Source organism: Rhinoderma darwinii, chromosome 9 (assembly GCF_050947455.1).
Source record: "Rhinoderma darwinii isolate aRhiDar2 chromosome 9, aRhiDar2.hap1, whole genome shotgun sequence".
Lineage (NCBI taxonomy): Eukaryota > Metazoa > Chordata > Amphibia > Anura > Rhinodermatidae > Rhinoderma > Rhinoderma darwinii.
Window position 1 is genome coordinate 58,149,890 of NC_134695.1, and position 23,133 is coordinate 58,173,022.

Here is a 23,133-nt window from a genome sequence, read left to right on the forward strand (position 1 = left end):
TGTTTGGAGACACGGCGTGGCTGAGAAGGGAAAGAGCGCCATTTGGCTTTTGGAGTTCACATTTAGCAGGAATGGTTTGCGGAGGCCATGTCACATTTACAAAGCCCCTGAGGGGACAAAACAGTGAAAACCCCAAACAAGTGACCCCATTTTGGAAACTATACCCCTTGAGGAAATTATCTAGGGGTATAGTGAGCATTTTGACCCCACAGGTTTTTTGCAGAAATTTTTGCAAGTAGGCTGTGAAAATGAAAATCTACATTTTTTCAAATAAAATGTAGGTTTAGCTAATTTTTTTTCATTTCCACAAGGACTAAAGGAGAAAAATCACCATAAAATTTGTAAAGAAATTTCTCCCGAGTAAAACAGTACCCCACATGTGGTAATAAACGGCTGTTTGGACACACGGCGAGGCTGAGAAGGGAAAGAGCGCCATTTGGCTTTTGGAACTCAAATTTAGCAGGAATGGTTTGCGGAGGCCATGTTACATTTACAAAGCCCCTGAGGGGACAAAACAGTGGAAACCCCCCACAAGTGACCCCATTTTGGAAACAACACCCATTGAGGAAATTATCTAGGGGTATAGTGAGCGATTTGACACCACAGTTTTTTTGCAGAAATTATTGGAAGTAGGCCCTGAAAATAATAATCTACATTTTTTTCAAAGAAAATGTAGGTTTAGCTAATTTTTTCTCATTTCCAGAAGGACTAAAGGAGAAAAAGCACCACAAAATTTGTAAAGCAATTTCTCCCGAGTAAAACAATACCCCACATGTGGTAATAAACGGCTGTTTGGACACACGGCAGGGCTTAGAAGGGAAAGAGCACTATTTGACTTTTTGAGATCACATTTAGCAGGAATGATTTGCGGAGGCCAGGTCACATTTGCAAAGCCCCTGAGGGGACAAAACAATGAAAACGCCCAAAAAGGGACTCCATTTAGGAAACTACACCTCTTGAAGAATGCATCTAGGGGTGTAGTGAGCATTTTGACCCCACAGATGTTTCATAGAATTTATTAGAATTAGGCAGTGAAAATAAAAACAGTCCTTTTTCTTCAATAAGACGTAGCTTTAGCGCAAATTTTTTCATTTTCTCAACAAATAAAGGAAAAAAAGAACCCAACATTTGTAAAGCTATTTCTCCCGAGTACGGCAATACCCCATATGTGGTCATAAACTGCTGTTTGGGCAAACGGCAGGGCTCAGAAGGGAAGGACCGCCATTTGGAGTGCAGATGTTGCTGGATTGGTTTCTGGGCACCTGTGGGCCCAAAACAGTGGAAACCCCCCAGAAGTGACCCCATTTTGTAAACTACACCCCTCAATGCATTTACCAAGGGGTGTAGTAAGCATTTTAACCCTGCAGGTGTTTTGTAGAAATTAGTGTGCGCTCAATGTTGCAGAGTGAAAATGGGATTTTTTTCCATAGATATGCCAATATGTGGTGCCCGGCTTGTGCCACCATAACAAGACAGCTCTCTAATTATTATGCGGTGTTTCCCGGTTTTAGAAACACCCTACATGTGGCCCTAATCTTTTGTCTGGACATATGACAGGGCTCAGAAGTGAAGAGTACCATGCGGAGTGGAGGCCTAATTTGGCGATTTACAAAGTATTGGTTCACAACTGCAGAGGCTCAGATGTGAAATAATAAAAAGAAACCCCTGATAAGTGACCCCATTATGGAACTGCACCCCTCAAGGCATTTATTAAGGGGTGTAGTGAGCATTTTCACCCCACAGGTCTTTTCCATAAATGAATGCGCTGCGGATGGTGCAAATTAAAAATTTATATTTTTCCCTAGATATGCCATTCAGTGGCAAATATGTCATGCCCAGCTTATGACGCTGGAGACACACACCACAAAAATTGTTAAAAGGGTTCTCACGGGTATGACGGTGCCATATATGTTGAAGGAAACTGCTGTTTGGGCACGCTGTAGGGTTCAGGGCCGAGGGAGCACCATTTGGCTTTTGGAGAGCGGATTTTGCTTGGTACTATATTTGTTTGAGTATTGCTGGTGTTTTATAATGTGGGGGTACATGTAAGCGGGGCGGAGTATATAAGGGGCATAGTCAGGTGGTATAAAAAAATAAAAATAATCCATAGATGTGTGTTACGCTGTGAAGCAATCCTTTCTGCACAGGCCGGTGTCGCACTGATAAATGGTGTCATTTCTTATCCCCCTTTTGGTCCACACTCCGCGCCTTTGTAGTTTGGGGAATTTTGCTGGGAAAGTGTTATCCTGGTATAATACGGGCACCGTCGCTTCCATCGGATATGATTGGGCCCTCCCTTCCTGGTTCCCTAATTTTAGGTCCTTGATAAATCGCCTCTTGAAACAGAAGAAATGTTCTCCTCGGGCACAACTGCATATTTTTTTATTTCCTGACTTATTGGAGCCATAACTAATTTTATTTTTCATAGACGTAGCGGTATGAGGGCTGGTTTGTTGCGGGACGAGCTGTAGTTATTATTGGTACCATTTTGGGGTACATGTGACTTTTTGATCACCTTTTATCCTATTTTTTGGGATGCCAGGTAAACCAAAAAACGCAATTCTGGCACAGCTTTTTTTTGTTTTTTTTTATACAGAGTTCACCACGCATTATAAACTACATGTTACCTTTATTCTGCGGGTCAGTACGATTCCGGCGATACCTCATTTATAGAACTTTTTTATGTTTTACAACTTTTTGCACAATAAAATTACTTTTGTAAAAAGAATGTATTTTTTCTGTCGCCAAGTTGTGAGAACCATAACGTTTTAATTTTTTTGTCGACGGAGTTGTATGAGGGCTTGTTTTTTGCGGGACGAGCTATAGTTTTTATAGGTACCATTTTTGGATACGTGCGACTTTTTGATCACTTTTTATTGTAATATTTGTAGGGCAAAGTGACTAAAAAACAGAAACTCTGGTAACGTTTTTTACGGGTTTTTTTTACGCTGTTCACCGCGTGCAATAAATAATATAATATTTTGATACCTCCGGTCGTTATGGTCGTGGCGATACCAAATACATATGGTTTATTATTATTTTTCAATAATAAAGGACTTGATAAGAGTAAAAGGGGGATTGTGTGTTATTTGATTACTTGAAACTTTTATTGTTTTCAAACTTTTATTTTTTACACTTTTTTATACTTTTTTTACACTTTTTCTCAAGTCCCACTAGGGGACTTGAAGGTCCAACGGTCAGATTATTTTTTTTCTAATACATTGCACTACCTATGTAGTGCAATGTATTAGATCTGTCAGTCATTCACTGACAGCAAGCCGTTTAGGCTTCGCCTCCCGGCGGGGCCTAAATCGGCTTCCGTAATGGCAGAGCAGGAGACCATTGTGTCTCCTGTTGCCATAACAGCAGTCGCCAGTCCCGATTGCCTGTCAGGGCTGGCGATCTGCTTGTAACCGCTACGATGCAGCAATCGCTTTCGATTGCTGCATCGAAGGGGTTAATGGCAGGGATCGGAGCTAGCTCCGGTTCCTGCCGTTACAGGTGGATGTCAGCTGTACAGTACAGCTGACTTCCACCGCTGATGACGCCGGATCAGCTCCTGACCCGGCGCCATCTTGCCGGCAGCTACAGAAGCCGATCAGGCTCCGCCGCCGGGCGGATCTTGACCGGCTTCGGTGCTAGGCAGACCGGGAGGCCAGTATTAGGCCTCCGGTTGCCATTGCAGCCACCGGAACCCCGGCAATTTCATTACTGGGGTTCCGATGAGCTGCAAACACCTTAAGTGCAGCGATCGCGTTTGAGCGCTGCACTTAAGGGGTTAATGGCGGGGATCGAAGCTAATTTCGGTCCCCGCCGTTACAGTCGGATGTCAGCTGTAAGATACAGCTGAGATCCGGTGATGATGGGACCGGCTCAGCTTCTGAGCCGGTGCCAAACGTTTGACGTACATGTACGGCAAGATGCGGGAAGTCAGTACTTTCCATGACGTACATGTACGTCAAATGTCGGGAAGGGGTTAATAGTTTGGGGACCTAGCCCGTTCTCTGGAATGCCAGGCACGCTTCTCTGTGGTGGTCCTGAGATATTCCTAAATGTCTGGCTGAGAACCATTTTTGGGTCTATTGATTTGGTTTCTAACAAAGATCAGAGCGTAAATGTTTTCAATAAAAGTACCATCTCCGTTTTTAGCTGCATTTTCTATGAAGTACCTTAAAAACCATCTTGTTTCTCATCAGAGGCCTCAGGCTGCGACTCTGTCCACCATCCATTCTTTATACTGCAGCATTGCTTGTTCATGTTTGATTTCGGGCATTAGCACGAACTCCTCTGGAAATCGGTGCATACGTTGCTGATTTTCACTAAAGAAGGAACAGAATGATTATAAACCTCTCCGTATCCGCATTGAATCACAGTGGATTATTTTATGACTTTTTAAAGTTGATAAAGCAAAATAGTATTTAAAGGAATTGTCCAGCTAAATCATTGTCGTTTTTTTTCTAAAATGCTTCTTGTGTTACAATTCCTCAAAAAACTCTGCTTGAAAACGATCTTGTTGGCCTAATTTACTCCATTTAAAGCTGTTGCTTAAATGTACGATCGTATTAGGATAGTCCAGAATAGTGAGTCTAGAAAGCCAGACAGAGCTTTACCTACACGATTCATTGTGACAAACCCTCAACTGTGTGAGCGGGACCTGGTCAGGATGGGTTTTCGTCTTTTTAATTATCAATGTTTCAACTCACTGATCGCAAGCAGATATCTTGAAAATAGTCAGGAAATGATACTCAACAAAGTACAAAAAAAAAAAGTTGCGGAATCGTTTATTATGATTTGCAGTTAACAAGATGAACCCTTTTAGATACGCACCGGTAACATTACGGACACTAAAAAATGCTAAAGGAGTTGTCCGCTTTGGGCAGTCCCTTTTTGTTAGGGGGGTTTCTATGTGATGAGCTGATCGTAGGGTGTCCTGCTGCTGTGCCCTCCAGTGATCAGCTGTAGTCTATTAGTGAACTTGGCAGCAAGTGGTCAGTTTCCCTGCAGCGCCCCCACAGGGGAAATAAAGCATTACACTGTTATCTTTGAAATTAAATGGACTGTCGATTATAATGTCCTAATTATTCACAACCTTACTCATGTCTTGACAATTGCTTTTCCTTGAAGAAGAGAAGATTCCTCCACCGCAGTGGTCTTGATTTATAGCAGCAATACAATGAAGAAGAATGTTTTTGCGCACTTTATCATTTTTTGACAGCATGGGTAGACTGCTCTGTTTAATTACCACCACAGCATTAAACTAATACTGGTAATAACTCCTCTCACTTGTCAGTGGTCTCCATCAATTACTTGGAAACTCTGAGGTTTATCCTTCCAGGGAACTGAGCCAAGAAAATATTAGCACGTGGCAGATCTCTAACCTCAAAGAAGTTGCTGCTGCTTAACAAGTGGGAGCTTGAGTGATTTTACAAATGTCCTTTTTGTTTTTTTTCTCATGAGAAGGAGACAAGACGGCAACTTCAGGGAAGCAGGAATCTCCGCCAGTCCCTTCGCCAAGAACCAGTCAGGAGAAGTTGAAAGTGGTCGAGGCACAGAAAAGTACCCAAAGTGAGCCCACGCCGTCCGAGCAGCTCGCCAAGCCGCAAGAGCTCATCGCACTTGAAGGTTTCACGGATGACGAGGGCACGGAAAGTGGAGGAGAGGGGATTTACCGGGAGCGCGATGAGTTTGTGGTCAAGATTGAAGACATAGATATGCTGAAAGTAAGTTTACCCATAAAATCACAACTCCGATTGGAGAACAGGTTTGTAAATGGAGTATAAACTTTTACTTTGAACAACCAAAAAAAAAACAATAACTATGATTGTTGTGAATGAATTCTGAATTTGAATGAATATTTTATTTTACACTGGGAAGTCACTGTTACATTGACAAGGAAGTGTATAAATCCTGATGATACGTGTAAACATGCGGGGAGTCCTGACCTAAACTGGACGATCTCAGCATAGACATTGATGACATAGGATGGACCCCACTCTAGAGCTATTTGGGCCCGCTCTGATCACTAGAATGAAGTGGCGTAACTATACACCCTCAACGGAAGCGGAAGTGGCCCAAAGATTTCCTAGCAATCTGTAGGGATCACCACGTTCAGATCTTATCCTAGTGATATGCCATCAATGTTTTTACTGAGAGAACTCCTTTAACCCCTTAACGACCGGGCCTATTTTGGCCTTCATGACCAAGCATTCTTTTTTTATTTTTCTCATCTTCACATTCCAAGAGTTCTAACTTTTTTTTTTCCCATCGACATAGGCGTGTGAGGGCTTGTTTTTTGCGGGACAAGGTGTAGTTTTCATAGTTACTATTTTGGGGTGCATGGGACTTATTGATTAACTTTTATTATATTTTTTTGGTGGGGGAATGTAGAAAAAAGCGATTTTTGCCGTTGTTTTTTTTTTTGTACGGCGTTCACTATACAGTTGAATTAATGTGTTCACTTTATTCTTTGTGTTGCGATCGCAGCCTCTGGCACGGCCTAATAGGCATACAGCCAGGCCTGGGGGTCTTTGTTAGACACCCGGCTGCCGTGGCAACCCGTTGGCGACCGGAGATCGCATTCGCGGGCCGCCGATGGGTGACATAGGAAGCTCCCTCCCTTTGTCAATAGATTTAAATGCCGCGGTCGCTATTGGCTGCGGCATTTAATGGGTTAAACGGCTGGGATTTGAAAGTTTCTTCGATCTCGTCAGTTGCAGCAGGAGCCTGGCTGTTAGTCATAGCCGGGCTCCCGGGGCGATCGTGCGGGCACAGCTTCTGTGCCCGCACGATCCCCATCACATACATGCACATGGGAATGCGCCAACAGGCTGCAATCCCCGACGTGCATGTACGTGAAAATGCGGAAAAAGGTTAAATATGGTGCTTTCCACGGTCGTAATGATTTTATGTACAATCATTATGACCGTGAAATGTCCAGGTTTAACCAGATCAGGGAGAGTCCCTGCTAAGCATGGCTCCTGCTCTGGAGGACTTGGTATGTGCCGGAAGATTTTCCTGTTAGTATCAGTTGATCGCCAGGATTCCAGCAACCGGATCGGTGGCAGTCCGATCACACTCAGAACTCTCTTTTTATGTGGGCACTATGGTGGCTCAGTGGTTAGAACTGTTGCCTTGCAGTGCTGGGGTCCAATTGGCTTGCTTTCTATGAAATTAACCCTACTGTGTGTGTTTCTTTGCGAAATTAGACTGAACCAACCCTCTTGGGGACTGATGTGAATGGTGACCATCTCTGTACAGTGCTGCAGAATGTGTCTGCGCTATTTGATGACCTTGCATTATTTTGTCTTTCTTTTACACTTTTAAGGAAGCATTGTATACTGGCAAGGAACCTCCGGCCATTTGGAAAGTCCAAAAGGCCTTGCTCCAGAAATTTATCCCTGAAATTCGAGAAGGACAAAGGGCGTTTGCTGCCACAAACAGTGTAAGTTCTGAGGTCATAAGCAGGTGACCTGTTGATCTTCCGATTTAAGCTTTACAAATCCCTATGTGCAAACTATGAATCTTCATACACCAGGAGGCCCACTGCCATCGGGTTCTGTGAATATGCGATTATTGCTATGATTTTCTTTATAAAAAGTAAATAAGTCACTAAATTCCCCCCTCCCCCCCCCACACACCTTCTATACAATCTCCATATTTTTTCGCACTTTCTCTATCACTTTATTACTCTTGGTCCCAAATTGGAGCTAGGAACATCATAGTTTTAAAGTAAGTTCTACAAGGAAGTCAATAATCTTCAGGCGCTGATCCAGTGGGATTACTTAAAAAAATGGTACCCACCATACAGTATTGGAAGCAGAAGCTTTTAAGGCCCCACAGCGGCACAGAGCCTCCAGCAATTCACAGTGAAACGTGGCATTAGGCCACGTTCACCCCCTGCGTTCTGCTTCATCAGAGGAGTAGAACAATGGAAAAACCGTAAGCGCTGGTTCTCTTGCAGGACGGACACTACCGTCGGCCGACGTAATCCATTGACTTTATTAGGTTCCGTCAGGGTGTCCGTTGCTTTACCGGGTGGTGAAATAGTTCCACAGGAATATTGGCCCATGTGGACATAATAGATTTTCGCAGTTCCCGCGAAACTATCTTCCTGCCACAGTGTAAACCGCTGCCATGAAGGGATGAACTTGGTCGGCCACCATACTTGGGTAAGCCCAACTGATCAATCGTCCATCCACAGGTATCAGAGGGTGTGCCAAGAAAACATTCCCCACGCCATCACTCCACCTCCACCAGCCTGAACTGGTCACACTTGACAGGAAAGGATCATGGATTCATGCTGCTTGCACCTAATGTGGACCCTCCCATGAACATGGTGCCACAGAAATCTGGTTTTATCTGACCAGGTGATAATTTTCCACTGATCCAGGTTTTGCTCTCTTTTGCCCACTGGAGTCTTGTCTCTTACATAGCAATGGCGCTGGAACTGGTCGTCTGCTGGTACAGCTCATCCGCGCTAAGGAACGACCAATTGTGTGTTCGGACATGGTAGTTGGAGCACCAGCATTGTATTTCAGCTTTAATTTGCTTGACTGTGCAACGTTTGCTTGTCAGAAAAATTCTTGGCATCCTCCTCTGACCCCTTTCGTCGACGAGTTGTTGACGTCCACAGGATCCCCATTGGCTGGATGTTTTTCCTTGATCACATCATTGTCGGTATCCTCTAGACACTCGCATGAGAAAACCCACAAGGTTGCCAGATTTTGAAATATTGGCCCGGCTAGTCCAGCACCAGTGACCATGTCTCAATGGAAGTCGCTCAGATCGCTTGTTTTTCCCCATTCTAATGTGGATCACACTGAACTGATCGACAGGAAACTTGCTCACTTGATTTTATGCGGAGCCACGTGTCTAGTTTCCATACAGTGAAGCTCCAATCCTAAAAGGACAGGTGTCTCTAATAAAATGGCCAGTGTGTGTGTGTGTGTGTGTGTGTGTGTGTGTGTCAGTCAACACCGTTCGAGGCTATTGAAGAGTTTTTGGGATTGAGGTCTTACCCGTAGTTTAGTCCATCAATGTATAATTGAATGGGTGACTGGCAGCGGTGCCCACTGCAGAACTTCACGTCTATGTCCACACGTGTTCACTTGAATGAACTGCACTGCGGCACCCGATGCAGCCACGCGCATGTGGATATTGCGAAGTCCGTTACTGCAGTGAAGGGGGCGTGGTGCTCCCGTGGTCCTATTGATAGGCTGTCAATGTAAAATCACACAGAACCTCTTTAATGTTTATTTAGGCATGTCTGATATTATTGATGATGTATTTGTTCTAGTTGAATCTCTGATAAATGCTATGGATAATTGCAGTTGGTTCTCGCTAACACCGATTTTGATTTATTCCCTTGTTCAGTACCTTGGCTACTTTGGAGATGCCAAAACAAAATATAAGCGGGTATATGTGAAATTTGTGGAGAACGCAAACAAAAAGGAGTATGTGAGGGTCTGCTCAAAAAAACCCAAGAGCAAGGCAGCTCCCATTCCCAGGTACTAGTCATTCCTATAATATTCTTTATCTTTTCCGGTAGAATACATAAACTGTATTGTAGAAAGGTCCTCGAATTTGTGTCGTCAATGAAGAAAATTGGCTTAAAAAATGGGTAGAAGCGCATATATATATATATATATATATATATATATATATATAATAAAAAAAAATATATAACTTTTGGATCAAAACCTTTAATCTGACTTCGTTTTTGGGCCCCTAACACCACCATACTATAGCGATTTTGTATTCATGATGCGAATAGAACCAGATTTTGTTATTTTTAGTCTTTAACGGCAAGATAATAGCTGAACCTGTTACTGGAAAAAATCCCTTTTTAAAGGTATTTTTCGAAATAAATATTCCCGTATGACATGTTTGTTCTGATTGAAACACAAATGGCCCTCTAAAACAAAAATAGCAAAACAATGTGCAAGGGGGAATATAGGAGAAAGCCCGAACACTCCCTATGAGGAGGTTTTTCTTTGTCCCCTCCCTTGGTGTTTTAAAACATTAAATATTTGGGGGAGAAAAAAACAAACAATGGAGTTAATGTGGAAATAAAAATAAAAAAAATATATATATATGTGTTACCCCTGCGGTTTTCAGCAACATGTGAACATAATTTTTTAAAATAATGTTGGAAATTATGGTTTGCCCTTAAAAGATATCGGTCACTATGATGGACGTATTTAAGTTAGATTGTCAATATGATACCCTAATAGTTCTACTAGTGGGTGTAATTGCACACCCCCCCCCCCCCCCCCCCCCCAAAGGAAGGCTGAACAGAAAGCTCTTAGTTCTGTGGAGTCATGTGATTCCGGTCAGCCAGTCAGCAGCTCTGAAAAGGATCATGTGACATACACTCCCAGACGTCTCTGAAACAGGTGTCACAGGGTGCATCATATGATCCTTTTCAGAGATGCTGATTGGCTTAGAGGGATCTTATGATAAACCACTCTGGTATTTTGAGGGGTGTTTAGTGGGTGGAATGTGTACCCACCATATAACTATCCGGGTATAATACTGACGTCATTGGGACATCCATGAATCCTTTAGATTAGCTTCTCGAAGTGATGACTTTCTGACCCGTTGATGCTGACTCTTATTTTGTCTTCCTTCTCGTTTTAGTAGAAACACCCATACGAAGGTCAATGCGAGTAACAAAGCATCCACCGAGACTCCACCGCAGAAGAACGCACCACCAAAAGTCGTGTCCGCCAAACCAAAAGCCAAACAGCCAAAGACGAAGGCTGAACCTCCACCAAAGAAGAGGAAACAGTGGAAAGAGGAGTTCTCATCTTCTCAGTCAGACTCCTCACCAGACATGCAGAGTGACGAGGAAGGTGAGGAGTGGCGAATAATGGGAAGAAACACGCAAAGTAAACCTTCTATTAACCTCCACTATATATCGTTTTCTTTTAAGTCTTTCCTTGCATGAAAATTAAAGGGTAACTAAACTTTCTTTTCAACAAATTTTATTGAAAGTTTTTTACAACAAGGTAAAGGGCATATTTCGAAAACACAAATAAATAATACTGAACAAAAAATCAATCTATACACTCAGCAAATTATATTGCAATTATAAAGACAAAGTGTCGAATATTCGTGGTTGCAGTAACAGTAAATATGCAGGTTCGATATAATAAAAGAAACAGCATAAAGACAAGAGACGAAACAGGGGGGAGTAGAAGGATTGGGAAGAGTATAGCGGAAAGCTGGGAAGGTAAGGGGGGGGTTGTCGGCCAGAAATCTGCTATGAAAGAAGTCGTTTGACTTTAATAAGCAGTAATCCTATTGGCAGGCAGGTGAGGGTATGCGTAGCTAATCCAGGGTAACCAGAGCGACTCAAATCCGGCAACTCTATCTAATAAGATACTTGTAAGTTTTTCGTTCACAAATATCTGGTCTATTCTTGTTTTGACCTCTGCAAAAGTTACTGTACGTTTTTTCCAGGAGTGGGCGATAGTTATTTTAGCAGCCAATAGGATATAAGAGAATAGTCGAAATTGTGCATTCGTGAGTTCTGGAGGTTTGTAATGGAGAAGAGCTATCCTAGCGTCCCTACGTATAAGTATGCCGAATAAACTTTGGGCGAGGCCAAACACCCTACTCCAGAATCGTATAAGCCTTGGGCAGGACCACCAGATGTGGAGCATGTCACCGGGAGTGTGGCAACCACGAAAGCATGAGTCGGGGTAGGTGGGAAAAGCGCGGGCAAGTCGACTAGGAACCAGATACCACCTCATCATGACTTTATAGGCTGATTCTAAGATATTCATATTAATAGAGCAGTGCGACATTGTATTCCAGATACTGTGCCAATCTGCTGGTTCAAGCGTCACCCCCAAATCCCGGTGCCATCGATCCACATATGTGTGAGGAACAGGTGTGGGATTGTTAAGAAGCCACTTATATAATATTGATATGATCCCCTTAGTGTTAGGGCTAGTTTCGCAGATTCGCTCGAACTGAGAGAAGGAGTCAGAAGCAGTCTTATTATGAATAAGAGAAGTAATCCAATTCTTGAGTTGTAAATATCGGAATACTTCGCCATTGGGAATCTGCCGAGAGGTCTGAAGCTCACAGAACGAGAGAATCCGAGAGTGAGTGGGCGCTAGAAGATGATGAACTCTGAGTATACCACTCGACCACCACCATTTAAATGCAAGATAATTGTCCGCGCCTGGGGAGAACAGGGGGTTATGCCACAGCGAAAGGAGAGGAAGGTGCGGCGAGATCAATCTGCTAGAATATTTGACAGAGTCCCATACCGTTAAAATGTGCGTAAGTGTGGGGGAAAGATGAGGAGAGCGAAGGGAGGGGGGTACCCACGGTAATGATTGGATCGGGGTTGGCGACGTCTCCGGGATATCCAGGTATACCCATAAAGGCATATTTACAGAAACATGCAATTTAGTTAAGGACGCTATCATAGCTGCTTGGTAATATTTGGAAATATTCGGAACCCCCAAGCCCCCATCTGCCTTTGGCGAGCAAAGTGTAGACCTGGATATTCTAGGACGCGCTCCCCTCCAAATAAAGAAAGAAATCCGGTTCTGAATAAGACGCAAAATGTGTGGTGGGACTTTGATTGGCAGGGTTTGAAACAGGTAGAGGAGCTTTGGAAGGATGGTCATTTTGACTGCAGAGATGCGTCCCATCCAGGATAGATATGTAGATTGCCAGCATGTCATCGAGGATGTTAGAGAGCGGATAAGGGAGGGGTAGTTAGCGGAATACAGCTGATCATAGGAGGGGGTCAAATGAATACCCAGGTAGTTCAATGAATGTCTGGCCCACTGAAAGGGGAAATGGCTTTGTAATGAGTGCATAGTTTGTTGTGTCAGGTTAATATTTAATGCGATGGATTTCGTGGGGTTTATCGCCAGTCCAGATATTGAAGCAAATTCTGATAGTTTGCATTAAGTTAGGAAGGGAGATAAGGGGTTGGGAGAGCATAAGTAGCATATCGTCAGCGAAGAGGGACAATTTATGTTGCACGCCCCCTAACTCCAGACCCCTGATGTTCGGATTTTGGCGAATCATCATAGCTAGAAGTTCTAGCGCTAGAATAAATAGAATAGGGGATAGCGGGCATCCCTGTCTGGTGCCTCGTTCAATAGAAAAGGAAGCAGACTGATAACCCGCATAACAAACTTTAGCAGTAGGGTTAGAATAGAGGGCGTGCACCCAAGACATAAAATGGCTGCCAAACCCCCACTTCCCCAAGGCAAAATCCATGTAAGACCAGGATATTGTGTCAAAAGCTTTTTGAATGTCAAGTGAAAGGAGCATTGAAGCAACATTTCTCTTACGTGCCAGGTGAACCAGGGATATAACTCTCTTGGTACAATCGCTTGTTTGTCTGCCTGGGACAAAGCCTGCCTGATCCCCATGTATTATCCCGTCAAGGAAGCGGTTGACTCTAGCCGCCAAAATTTTAGCTAAAATTTTTATATCAGTGTTCAGGAGGGATATTGGTCTATAATTAGTAATTTGAAGGGCGTCCTTTTGGGGTTTTGGAATCATTACAATATGTGCCGTCAGGGTTGGTACCCGAAGAGTCGTGCCAGTTCGGATAGTGTTAAAGAGTTGGGTTAAATACGGACTTAGGAGCGGGGAAAGTTTTTTGTAGTATAATGGGGAAAATCCATCTGGACCAGGAGATTTGGAAGGTTTTAACTCCTTGATAGCCGCCTGAACTTCCGTCTCAGATATCTCGGCCTCCAAGGCATCAAGATTGGTGGGGGTGATGCCCGGGAAGATCAGATTAGCAAATAGGCCTTCAGCCTTCAAAGGGTCAAAAGGTGGGGGGGATGAGTACAATTTAGAAAGGAAATATTTAAATTGGGAGACAATCTTATTAGGATCAGCTGTTATTGTTCCGGAGGCTGTCCTCAATCTAACAAGTTCTTTTGGCACCACAGGAACTCGCAGTTGGCGTGCTAAAAGTTTACCAGGTTTATTGCTTTGCGAGTAGTAGCGCTGTTTGGACCATCGTAGTTTGCGCTCAGCCTGTTCCGTTAATAAAAGATCGAGTTCTAGTTTGGTGGCCTCTACCAAAGCCTTATTAGCAAGCGAAGGAGTCTGTTTCCAAGCATTTTCATTTTGATTTAACGTTCGGTATAAATCTGCTATTTTCTTTTCTCTGTTTTTTTTTTTAATGGACCCCATCCTAATGAGAGCCCCTCGCAGGGTGGCTTTATGGGCTTCCCATAGTATTATCGGCGATGACGTGGAACCCACATTTAATTCAAAGTATTCCTTAACAGCTACTTCAATCTGCGCAAATGAGTCTTTGGATGTCAATAGGGAGTCGTTTAGGCGCCAATTAAAAGAGAGCCCCCGTGGGATCAGAGAAGAGAAGGAGACCTCTACAGGGTTATGGTCTGACCAGGGTGTGCTAAGTATCTTTGCAGCGGAGCATAATGGTAGTGAACGCTGCGACGTAAATATGTGATCAATGCGACTAAAAGAGGAGTGAGGGTTGGAGTAAAAAGTAAAATCCTTAGTACTGGGATGAAGTTCCCTCCACAGGTCTTGGAGATCATGCGTGCGTAACATGTCGCTAAACGTGGATGAGGAAGTTTGAGATGTGGGTGCGGTCGGGGCTGGGGATTTATCCATAGAGGGATTGATTACCAGATTTGAGTCGCCCATGACCACTAGTAAGCCCTTTCGATTAGCATCTATCAATTTAAATAAGTGGGAAAAAAACCCTGTTTGGAAATCATTTGGTCCATAATATCCCACTAATGTCACTTCTATATCAAATAGCGTGCCAACAAGAATCACATAACGACCAGTGGGGTCAAGAATTTCCGTTTTGCAAAGAAAGGGGAGATTCTTCCTGAAGGCAATAACTACCCCACGTCGCTTTTCATGAGCATATGCGCCGTGGAAAACAGGGAAATGTGCGCTGAGATATTTTGGTCTAGAAGTGACAGAGAATCTGGTTTCCTGGAGACAGACAATGTCCGCACGACAGGCTTTATAGAAATGAAATGCCTTTGATCGTTTATGTGGAGAATTGAAGCCTTGGACATTATGTGAGATTATTTTTAAGGCAGATGCTGCCATCTGTAGGATCTAATACTTTTATACTGAGTTCTGACCGACAGGGGGAAAGGGAAAGAAGGGCCGGAAGGAAAGGGGTGGGAGAAACAGATTAAGTAAAAAGGGGTATAGAGACAAATATGCATAGAAAATAAAAAAGAGAAAGTGTCCGAAAATCGGCCAAGTAGGGTAGACAGTAGCACAGGGGGTACTACTGATAGAATCCGGGGTCACCAACACCTGGGCACAAAGGTGTGGTTACGGTAATCCATTGAGGTGAACCCCAAGGCGTTGTCATGACAAAGAGGGGGAAACAAACCAGGGATTGTGGATAGAGGGAAGAGAACAATAGTCTCCCAAAACATTCTGCCTCAAATAAAATGGCGGACCAGGCGCGCCGAGGCCTTTACAAACATATGGTCACATTTCAAACATATCTATTAATCAGTGCAGTTGCACATAACCCGCCGCACTGTGTCGCTTGCCGCGGAGCCGCATGCCTGCCACCCACCACCCCCGGACCCGGGGCGGAGAGTGACAGGCAGGCCGCACCACGGTCAAGAATCCCGACCCTCTTCTGATCAGCATAAGGCCTGGCTGGGCCCATCAATAACCTCAAATTATGGCGCGGGTTGAACCCCTGCGGGCCATGCACACCACGCCGCCGAGAGGCTAGGCAGAGTGTGCCTGGCCGGCAAGACAGAAACAGAAAAATGATAACCATATTAATGGAGGAAAGGGTTAGAACCAAATTATTAAACATTGCATTTAGTTAAGCGGTAAACTTTTGTCAGGTTCCGCAAAACATGGCCGCCATAGCAGCCCAATCCTCAGGACATAGTATAGTCTCCGTTGTAGATGGGTCAATACACAAGTTAAAACGTGTTAAAAGTACTCGCCGGGTAACTAAACTTTCAGATATCTTCTGACCTGTCATAGTGACATGTCAGAAGTTTTAATCTGTGGGGGGTCCGAGCACTGAGACTCCCACCAATCGCTAAAACAAAGCGGCAGAAGCGCTCGGGTGACTGCTGAGCCGCTTAGTTTCTGGTCTGCTTTTCTCGGAATGCCGATGTAACAGTGTACGGGCTCAATAGAAAGTCTTTGGGCCTGTACACCAACGGCTCGGCCCTTAGGTTATGTTCACATCTGGCAGATTAGTTGCAACTAAAAAATTAATTCCATACAACTGATCGTCACATGGTTGTTTTCCACTTTTCCCCATGAGCATGGCGACCGCGATTTTATACTGTCTCTGCATGCGTGTATTAATAGCCGTGTAACCCCAGCCTAAATCGGCACGGAAATACCGAGTCCTCTTGCAATGTTCTCGTGTGGGATCCAGGGGAGCTCTGCTTCTATAACTTGCATCTTTTGTTACAACATTTTTTTACTTTTATTTTATTTTCCTGTTTACCTTGCGTCCTTCTTTTAGAATTTGAGCCCCCACCGCCTCCAATCGTTACTCGCTTCTTGAACACCAGGGCCATGAAAGAGACATTCAAGGGATACGTTGAGCTGCTTGTAGGAATAGCATTGGATGCAGATGTGATGCAAAACCTGGAGAAAGATAACGGTAAACGGTCTCATTGCATATTACAGATCAGTAACATGACCCCCTGCTATTGCCCGGATATACATATACAATGGTATATTCTCCTAGAAGCATCTCTTGTAGGGGGGTACAGTACCTCACATAAGGGTCTACGGGTCAGTAATTCGGACTGTGCCACTGTTGGTGTGATATTGCCATTTACAGGAGCCCTTCTCTACAAATACATGTCTATACGTGTATATAATCCGTGAGATTCAGAGACTTCACGTTTTTGGATGCCTTCACTTTATATTACTTTTAGTTTTTTTTTTCTTCTCAGATGATGTTCTTCTGCCACACATGAGGAAGATCGAAGGGATGCTGAATGAGAACAGGAGACGACTGCTCGCAAAGCTGCAGATGGATCCGCCATTGAAAGTACGGAAATAGTTTGCATCTGAAATGACAGATTCCAGAATATTATTATTATTATTATTATTATTCTATTGTTGGTTCCTTGTTGGCAAACTTGTCGGATCAAACCCCTTTTGACTCTTTCACTTATAGGGCATGTTTCTGTCCTTGGTCTTTGTCCGTTGTTATGTAATGGTGATAATAATAACTCGCCCTGAGGCACATTGAAAGATAGTGGTAGTCAGAAAAATTCACTGACGGCAAGAAGAGATCTTGAAAATAGAGCGGAATTAAAACTCAAAAAGTTAGGGATTGAGATTTCTGTGTATAAACCTCCAGACCCCTGTAATCAATCTGTACACTATTAATTGGAACAGTGAGGCACACAAACCGTGGTTCTTTATTGCCCATCAATAAAAAAAAAATATTATTTTTTTTTTGTAAATCTTGTTATGCAGTGATTTTGTAAGGACTAAATCTTTCTCATTCTGCTTTTGTATTTATAGAATGCCTTGGAAAATTATCCAGATATAACCACGATTAATCGGGAAGGGAAAGGAAAATCTGGAGGTGCCTCTGTGTGTAAAATAAAAGTACACGGCAAGTGGTACAACAAGAAAACCATGCGACCCACTAAAACCGCTTCAAAGCAATCACAGGTACATGAACGCTCTCACCCCTGCCTTTCAGCATTGTTTTGTTTGCTTTGTATAGTGAGCATTATGCCTTATGCAAAGATATAAAAAAAAAAAAATTTGAAACCGTGTTCTCTGGAGCCTCTTTAATTAGAACTCTGCAATGTGCCGATCCTCTGTTATTGTCAGTAGTGTGTTTCCCTACACCGTCTAACAGTGTCAGAACATTGACAAGGGGAATGGTTATGCCCAGTTGTCAACTTAGTCATACATTTCCAGGAGGAGTAACAGAGGAACGGCGTAATGCAGTGTTCTAAGAAAAGATGCTTCAGAATTGTTTTTATGAGGATTTGCAAGTATTTACTAAAACAGACATGTCAGGAGAGCAGACTGGTCCTCTAACTATAATAGACCACAAACCAGGAGAAGCCTGTTGGTCACTTACTACTGTAGTTCTACTCGTTCCGTGGTAGTCATTTACTTGCGTGTTTCTGCAGGAGAAGAAGCACTTTCTAACCAGTCCACTTTAATAATATTCTAGATTTCCTCTTCTGACCTAACCGGTTTTGGCCTTTAGGACCTAAAGAATCTTTTTATTTTTGACTCCCCTTATTCTATTGTCCAATCCTGTTGAATTTTGTTTCTCCAGCATTGCTGTATGAGGCATTGTTTTACATTGTAGCGTTTTATTTTTATGCATTTTTAATATGGGAAGATGTAGACCATAAAATATTTCTTCGTTTTTGTTTGGTGGTGAACTAAATTACAAATCAGTCATCTTAAGCCGTGATCTAAATTTATGTTACGGGTAATTGTGGTTGGGGTGATACCAAATTTGTCTGTTGTTTAGTGTCTTCCACTTCATACTTAATAAGATGGTTGTTTTTTTGGGGGGTTATTTTTAAGTGAATTTTGGGCGGCTTTTTTTCTTTATCATTTTTTTTTTTTTGTTAAATTTAATCCCATAAAGGGATCTTTTTATAATTTTTTTTTTTTTTTTTTACTTTGTAATATGCTAGCATATACATATGTCAGGATATTACCCTGTGTACGTGTAAGGCAGTTGCGAGGGCATTAATATGTAGGTATGCCCTAGCAACATGCTACTCTAATAGACAGCCGTAGTGTTCGGGAGTGATGATTGACAGCCGCACTCCTGATCGTTTAGGCAAAGTTTCATTAATAGGAGACTTCCTCCCAGCAGCGTCCTACTACTACGGCAGTATATGCAGCAACAGGTTTATACCGCACAGATGACGCGGCACACGTAGCGCTCCGTTTGATGTGCATATTTTTCCCACGTAGAAAACTGGCTGAACGTGTTTTAATAGATTTTGGGGCTACCATTTCTAGCCATGTCATTTATTACATCTGCTTTTCAACAGGAGTTTACTGTAGATCCAGAAAAATCCCAGCTGTGTTCACTCTATCATGCACTCCACCATTACAAGTACCACATATACATTATATGCAAAGATGAGGTAAGTGCTTAAACCGTCAGCGAATACCAGACTGTAAAGTTCACTGAACATTTCTTTTTGCCAGTGCTGCCACCATTATACCCCTCTATATCAGGCCATTTTTCACCGTGCATTGTCACAATGAGTGTCCGAATAGAGAATTAAACCTTTTATACAGTCCTGAAGGGGTTTGTCCCCTTTGGACATCCTCAGTCTAGTGGCCCTTTCCATGGGCTTCTCAAACTTTTCTTCTGAAACTACTTGGACCCCACCAGTCAGTACATGGCAAAAACTGCGCCTTACCATCTACGGTCAAAGTCCATACCAAAATTAAAAATATGTAAAAAATTTCATTTGTCCAAAACTCTGTAAAACAATAAAAATAAAAGTTCCAAAAAGAGTCAATAATGTTGCTAAATCAGAAAGGACTGAGTGGCATATAAAAACTCCTTTGAAAACTGCTTCACTAACGACTAGGGGGCGCTCCACTGGTGAGGCCGGCCTCACATTTTGAGCAGCACAGCTCTAGACCCTAGGTCCTACCAGGGGGTACATGCCATGTCTCCAGGGGGCACTTGCACTGTCCTCAAGTTGTGCATTTAATCCGCAGCAGTGTACGATCATAGCCGTGGGGGTACGTTGTATTTGGGTATGGGTACTTGGCTGTGGATGACTTCTGAGATACAAAGTGAACTAGGGATCTGAACTCTCCTGATTGTTTGCGTTTGTTTTATTCAAACATGACTAGAGCTGTTGGATGATGAACATGTACACGTGGGAATCCTGGTCATACGGGTCGTTGTGATCGACCCGATCTAGGATCTGCATAAAAAAAAAAGTCTATATTACGCGTTTCATACATTTCTGCAGTTTTCACTTTGTACGTTAGGGGGCAGCATTGAGCTTACTTTACGTAATGTTTACCTCGATTAGATACTGTACAGGTTACATTCTGGATTTTTGCAATTTTTTTTTCTTTTCCTCCCGTTTCAGGTTACCTCTGTTCAGAAATCAAATCGGGACCTACAGCGAGCAGAGCTTGTAAACCACTGTCTGAAAAACATGAAGTGGGTGGAGGATCTCTTTGAAAAATTTGGTGAACTTTTAAGCCGGGTGCAACAGACATGCTCCTAAAACCTGGCTCTTGTTTTTTTTTTGGACACCTCCAACACCATATTTACATCTCTCACCGCTCTCCTTCCAGTATATTCCCCCGCAAACCGCACTAACTTACTGAAAAAAAGGAGACGAGACTCTGATGTCACATATACATGACTAGCTGTACCCTGTAGATTTCTTCGGAGTATACAGCCTAGGCCCGAACCTATGGAGAGGATGCCAGGAATGAATATACATCAGGGCGACGAGTGGCACGTTTCTCCCCTATTCATTTTGTAAACTGTTGCCTATTGCATATTTTTGTTTTTCCAGGCAAAATGATACAGCATGCACTAAACTATAGAATAAATCTCTTTATTACCTATAGCGTTAACACTTTAACTGCTTTACTACATTTTGTTTCCTCTGTAAAGATTTAAAAGTTTAAAAAAAAACAAAAAAAAAAAACAAACACTCACGCTCCTCCCTTTGCCCGTGCTAAGGAAATACGAAAAAGTATAAGGTGGACGTGCAGGGACAATATTTGCATTTTTAATTTCCGGCAAACCGCATTGAGAATATTGTAAATTTTGTAAAACAGAGTTTTGCGATACATCACTTTATGATAAGCCACCGTGATTAAAAAAAAAAAAAAAATGAAAAAAATCGTTACGCTTTAAGGACTCCTTTTACAAGTTTCTTTTAGTTCAGGAGACTGGACGCGGAGTTGGTGCAATCCTTTGACTGCTTTTTGTGTCAAATTATATTATAATGGATAAAAATGACATGAACTATTTTCCCTGTTTTGAAGAAAACTATTTTCCTTTATACTGTGCTTTTTCTTTAAGAAAAAACAAAACAAAAACAATTGTACATTTTATCTCACGAATAGTTGTATTTTTCACAGAGAAAATATTGTGGTTCTAATTCTGTTTCCTGGGTCTTTGTAATGATACACCTCCCTGTTGTGTTTTATTATTTTTTCCTTTCCGTAAATCCCCTTCATTGACATGTTGATTTCACATTGTATGCAATATATCTTAAAGAGGCTCTGTCACCAGATTTTGCAACCCCTATCTGCTATTGCAGCAGATAGGCGCTGCAATGTAGATTACAGTAACGTTTTTATTTTTAAAAAACGAGCATTTTTGGCCAAGTTATGACCATTTTTGTAATTATGCAAATGAGGCTTGCAAAAGTCCAAGTGGGTGTGTTTAAAAGTACAAGTCCAAGTGGGCGTGTATTATGTGCGTACATCGGGGCGTTTTTAATACTTTTACTAGCTGGGCGCTGTGAAGAGAAGTAACATCCTCTTCTCTTCAGAACGCCCAGCTTGTGACAGTGCAGATCTGTGACGTCACTCACAGGTCCTGCATCGTGACGGCCACATCGGCAGCAGAGGCTACAGTTGATTCTGCAGCAGCATCAGCGTTTGCAGGTAAGATCGACTTACCTGCAAACGCTGATGCTGCTGCAGAATCAGCTGTAGCCTCTGGTGCCGATGTGGCCGTCACGATGCAGGACCTGTGAGTGACGTCACAGATCTGCTCTGTCACAAGCTGGGCGTTCTGAAGAGAAGAGGATGTTACTTCTCATCAGAGCGCCCAGCTAGTGAAAGTATTAAAAACGCCCCGATGTACGCACATAATACACACCCACTTGGACTTGTACTTTTAAACACACCCACTTGGACTTTTGCAAGCCTCATTTGCATAACTACAAAAATGGTCATAACTTGGCCAAAAATGCTCGTTTTTTTAAAATAAAAACGTTACTGTAATCTACATTGCAGCGCCTATCTGCTGCAATAGCAGATAGGGGTTGCAAAATCTGGTGACAGAGCCTCTTTAAGCAATGCTTCTATCCCTCTCCCCTCTCCTCCCACCTAGATGTTAGCTGCGGTTTTAACCGGCGAAATGTATAGCGGGTTACTATAGTTTTTACAATGTAGACAATGCAACCAATTTTCTGATCCTTGGAAATAAATGACTTACTGAACATGTATTCGGTTAATGGAGCCTTGATTGCCAAAAGTTCTGCCACATGTTTTCCTAACCCTTTCCCTCAATGCCTTTGTGCCATGTGCTGAATGTAGACGGAGACAAAACCTAGAAAAACGCATTTCGTTTTTCAGGGAACCTTTACTTTTTAGAAGTTGGTGCCCGCATCCCTCCACCAAATGTGTAGCTTCTGAAGAGCATGTCCCGGCAGTGCTGTATGAGCAGAAGCGCTTATGTTACAGCGCAGGGACTTTCTTGATGACACGTCCAGGACATGCTCTTCCACAGCTTAACTACTGACCCCTTCAGGCCATGCAATTGACATGGGCTAGAATCAGGACTTTGGTCTATTTTAGGAAAGTTGCACCTTTGTCGCGATTGACGCCCCTAATTGATGTAAGTGAAGGATTCTATGTACCTTTTATATAAGTGGGGCTTGGGGAGATCATACTCTCGACACCCCCAACCCCATACACATGCACGATCGGCCAAGTGTGCATGTGCTCTCCATGGGGAGAGGGGACGAAGCTGCTGTCAGACACCCCTGGCAGCTTGTCTCACATGAGCAGTAGACCCGGCATGTTGAAATCCGACATGCCTGATCCTTCTTTCACCGGACGTCTGCCGTTGGGGGAGAGTGTGGACACCCCCATACACATTAGATGGCTGGTTCAACCAACGTTCATCTTTGTATGGGCATCTTAAAATGGAATCTGTCACCTTGATAGAGCCTTTTTGGGTAGGAGCATGTATTAAATGGGTTTTCCCACCAGGGACATTTATGACACATCCACAGGATTCGTATGTCATAAATGTCAGATAGATCTGGGACCCGCACCTCTCTCTAGAACGTGGCCCCCTAAACCCCATTCTACTGCTCTGTATTGCGGATGATGCAGGTGAATTCCGACCATGAAGAAGGAAGC

The 23,133-nt window shown here is 43.0% G+C and overlaps 1 protein-coding gene across 6 annotated transcripts in view; it reads left to right on the forward strand.

The window, feature by feature from the left end:
* Nucleotides 1-20,649, forward strand: part of QSER1 (glutamine and serine rich 1) — a 69,302-nt gene extending 48,653 nt beyond the window's left edge. The window contains exons 5-13 of one of the 6 annotated variants that reach the window (XM_075837768.1): nt 5,458-5,720; nt 7,325-7,441; nt 9,373-9,506; nt 10,642-10,889; nt 16,502-16,642; nt 16,941-17,038; nt 17,521-17,673; nt 19,035-19,130; nt 20,103-20,649. In XM_075837768.1, coding sequence (XP_075693883.1) covers nt 5,458-5,720; nt 7,325-7,441; nt 9,373-9,506; nt 10,642-10,889; nt 16,502-16,642; nt 16,941-17,038; nt 17,521-17,673; nt 19,035-19,130; nt 20,103-20,243 — 1,391 coding nt within the window. In that variant the 3' untranslated portion in view covers nt 20,244-20,649. Of the gene's footprint in view, nt 1-5,457; nt 5,721-7,324; nt 7,442-9,372; nt 9,507-10,638; nt 10,890-16,501; nt 16,643-16,940; nt 17,039-17,520; nt 17,674-19,034; nt 19,131-20,102 lie in introns of all 6 variants that reach the window. The other 5 variants (XM_075837766.1, XM_075837771.1, XM_075837767.1 and 2 more) reach the window with 5 other exon arrangements.
* Nucleotides 20,650-23,133: the final 2,484 nt, after the last annotated feature.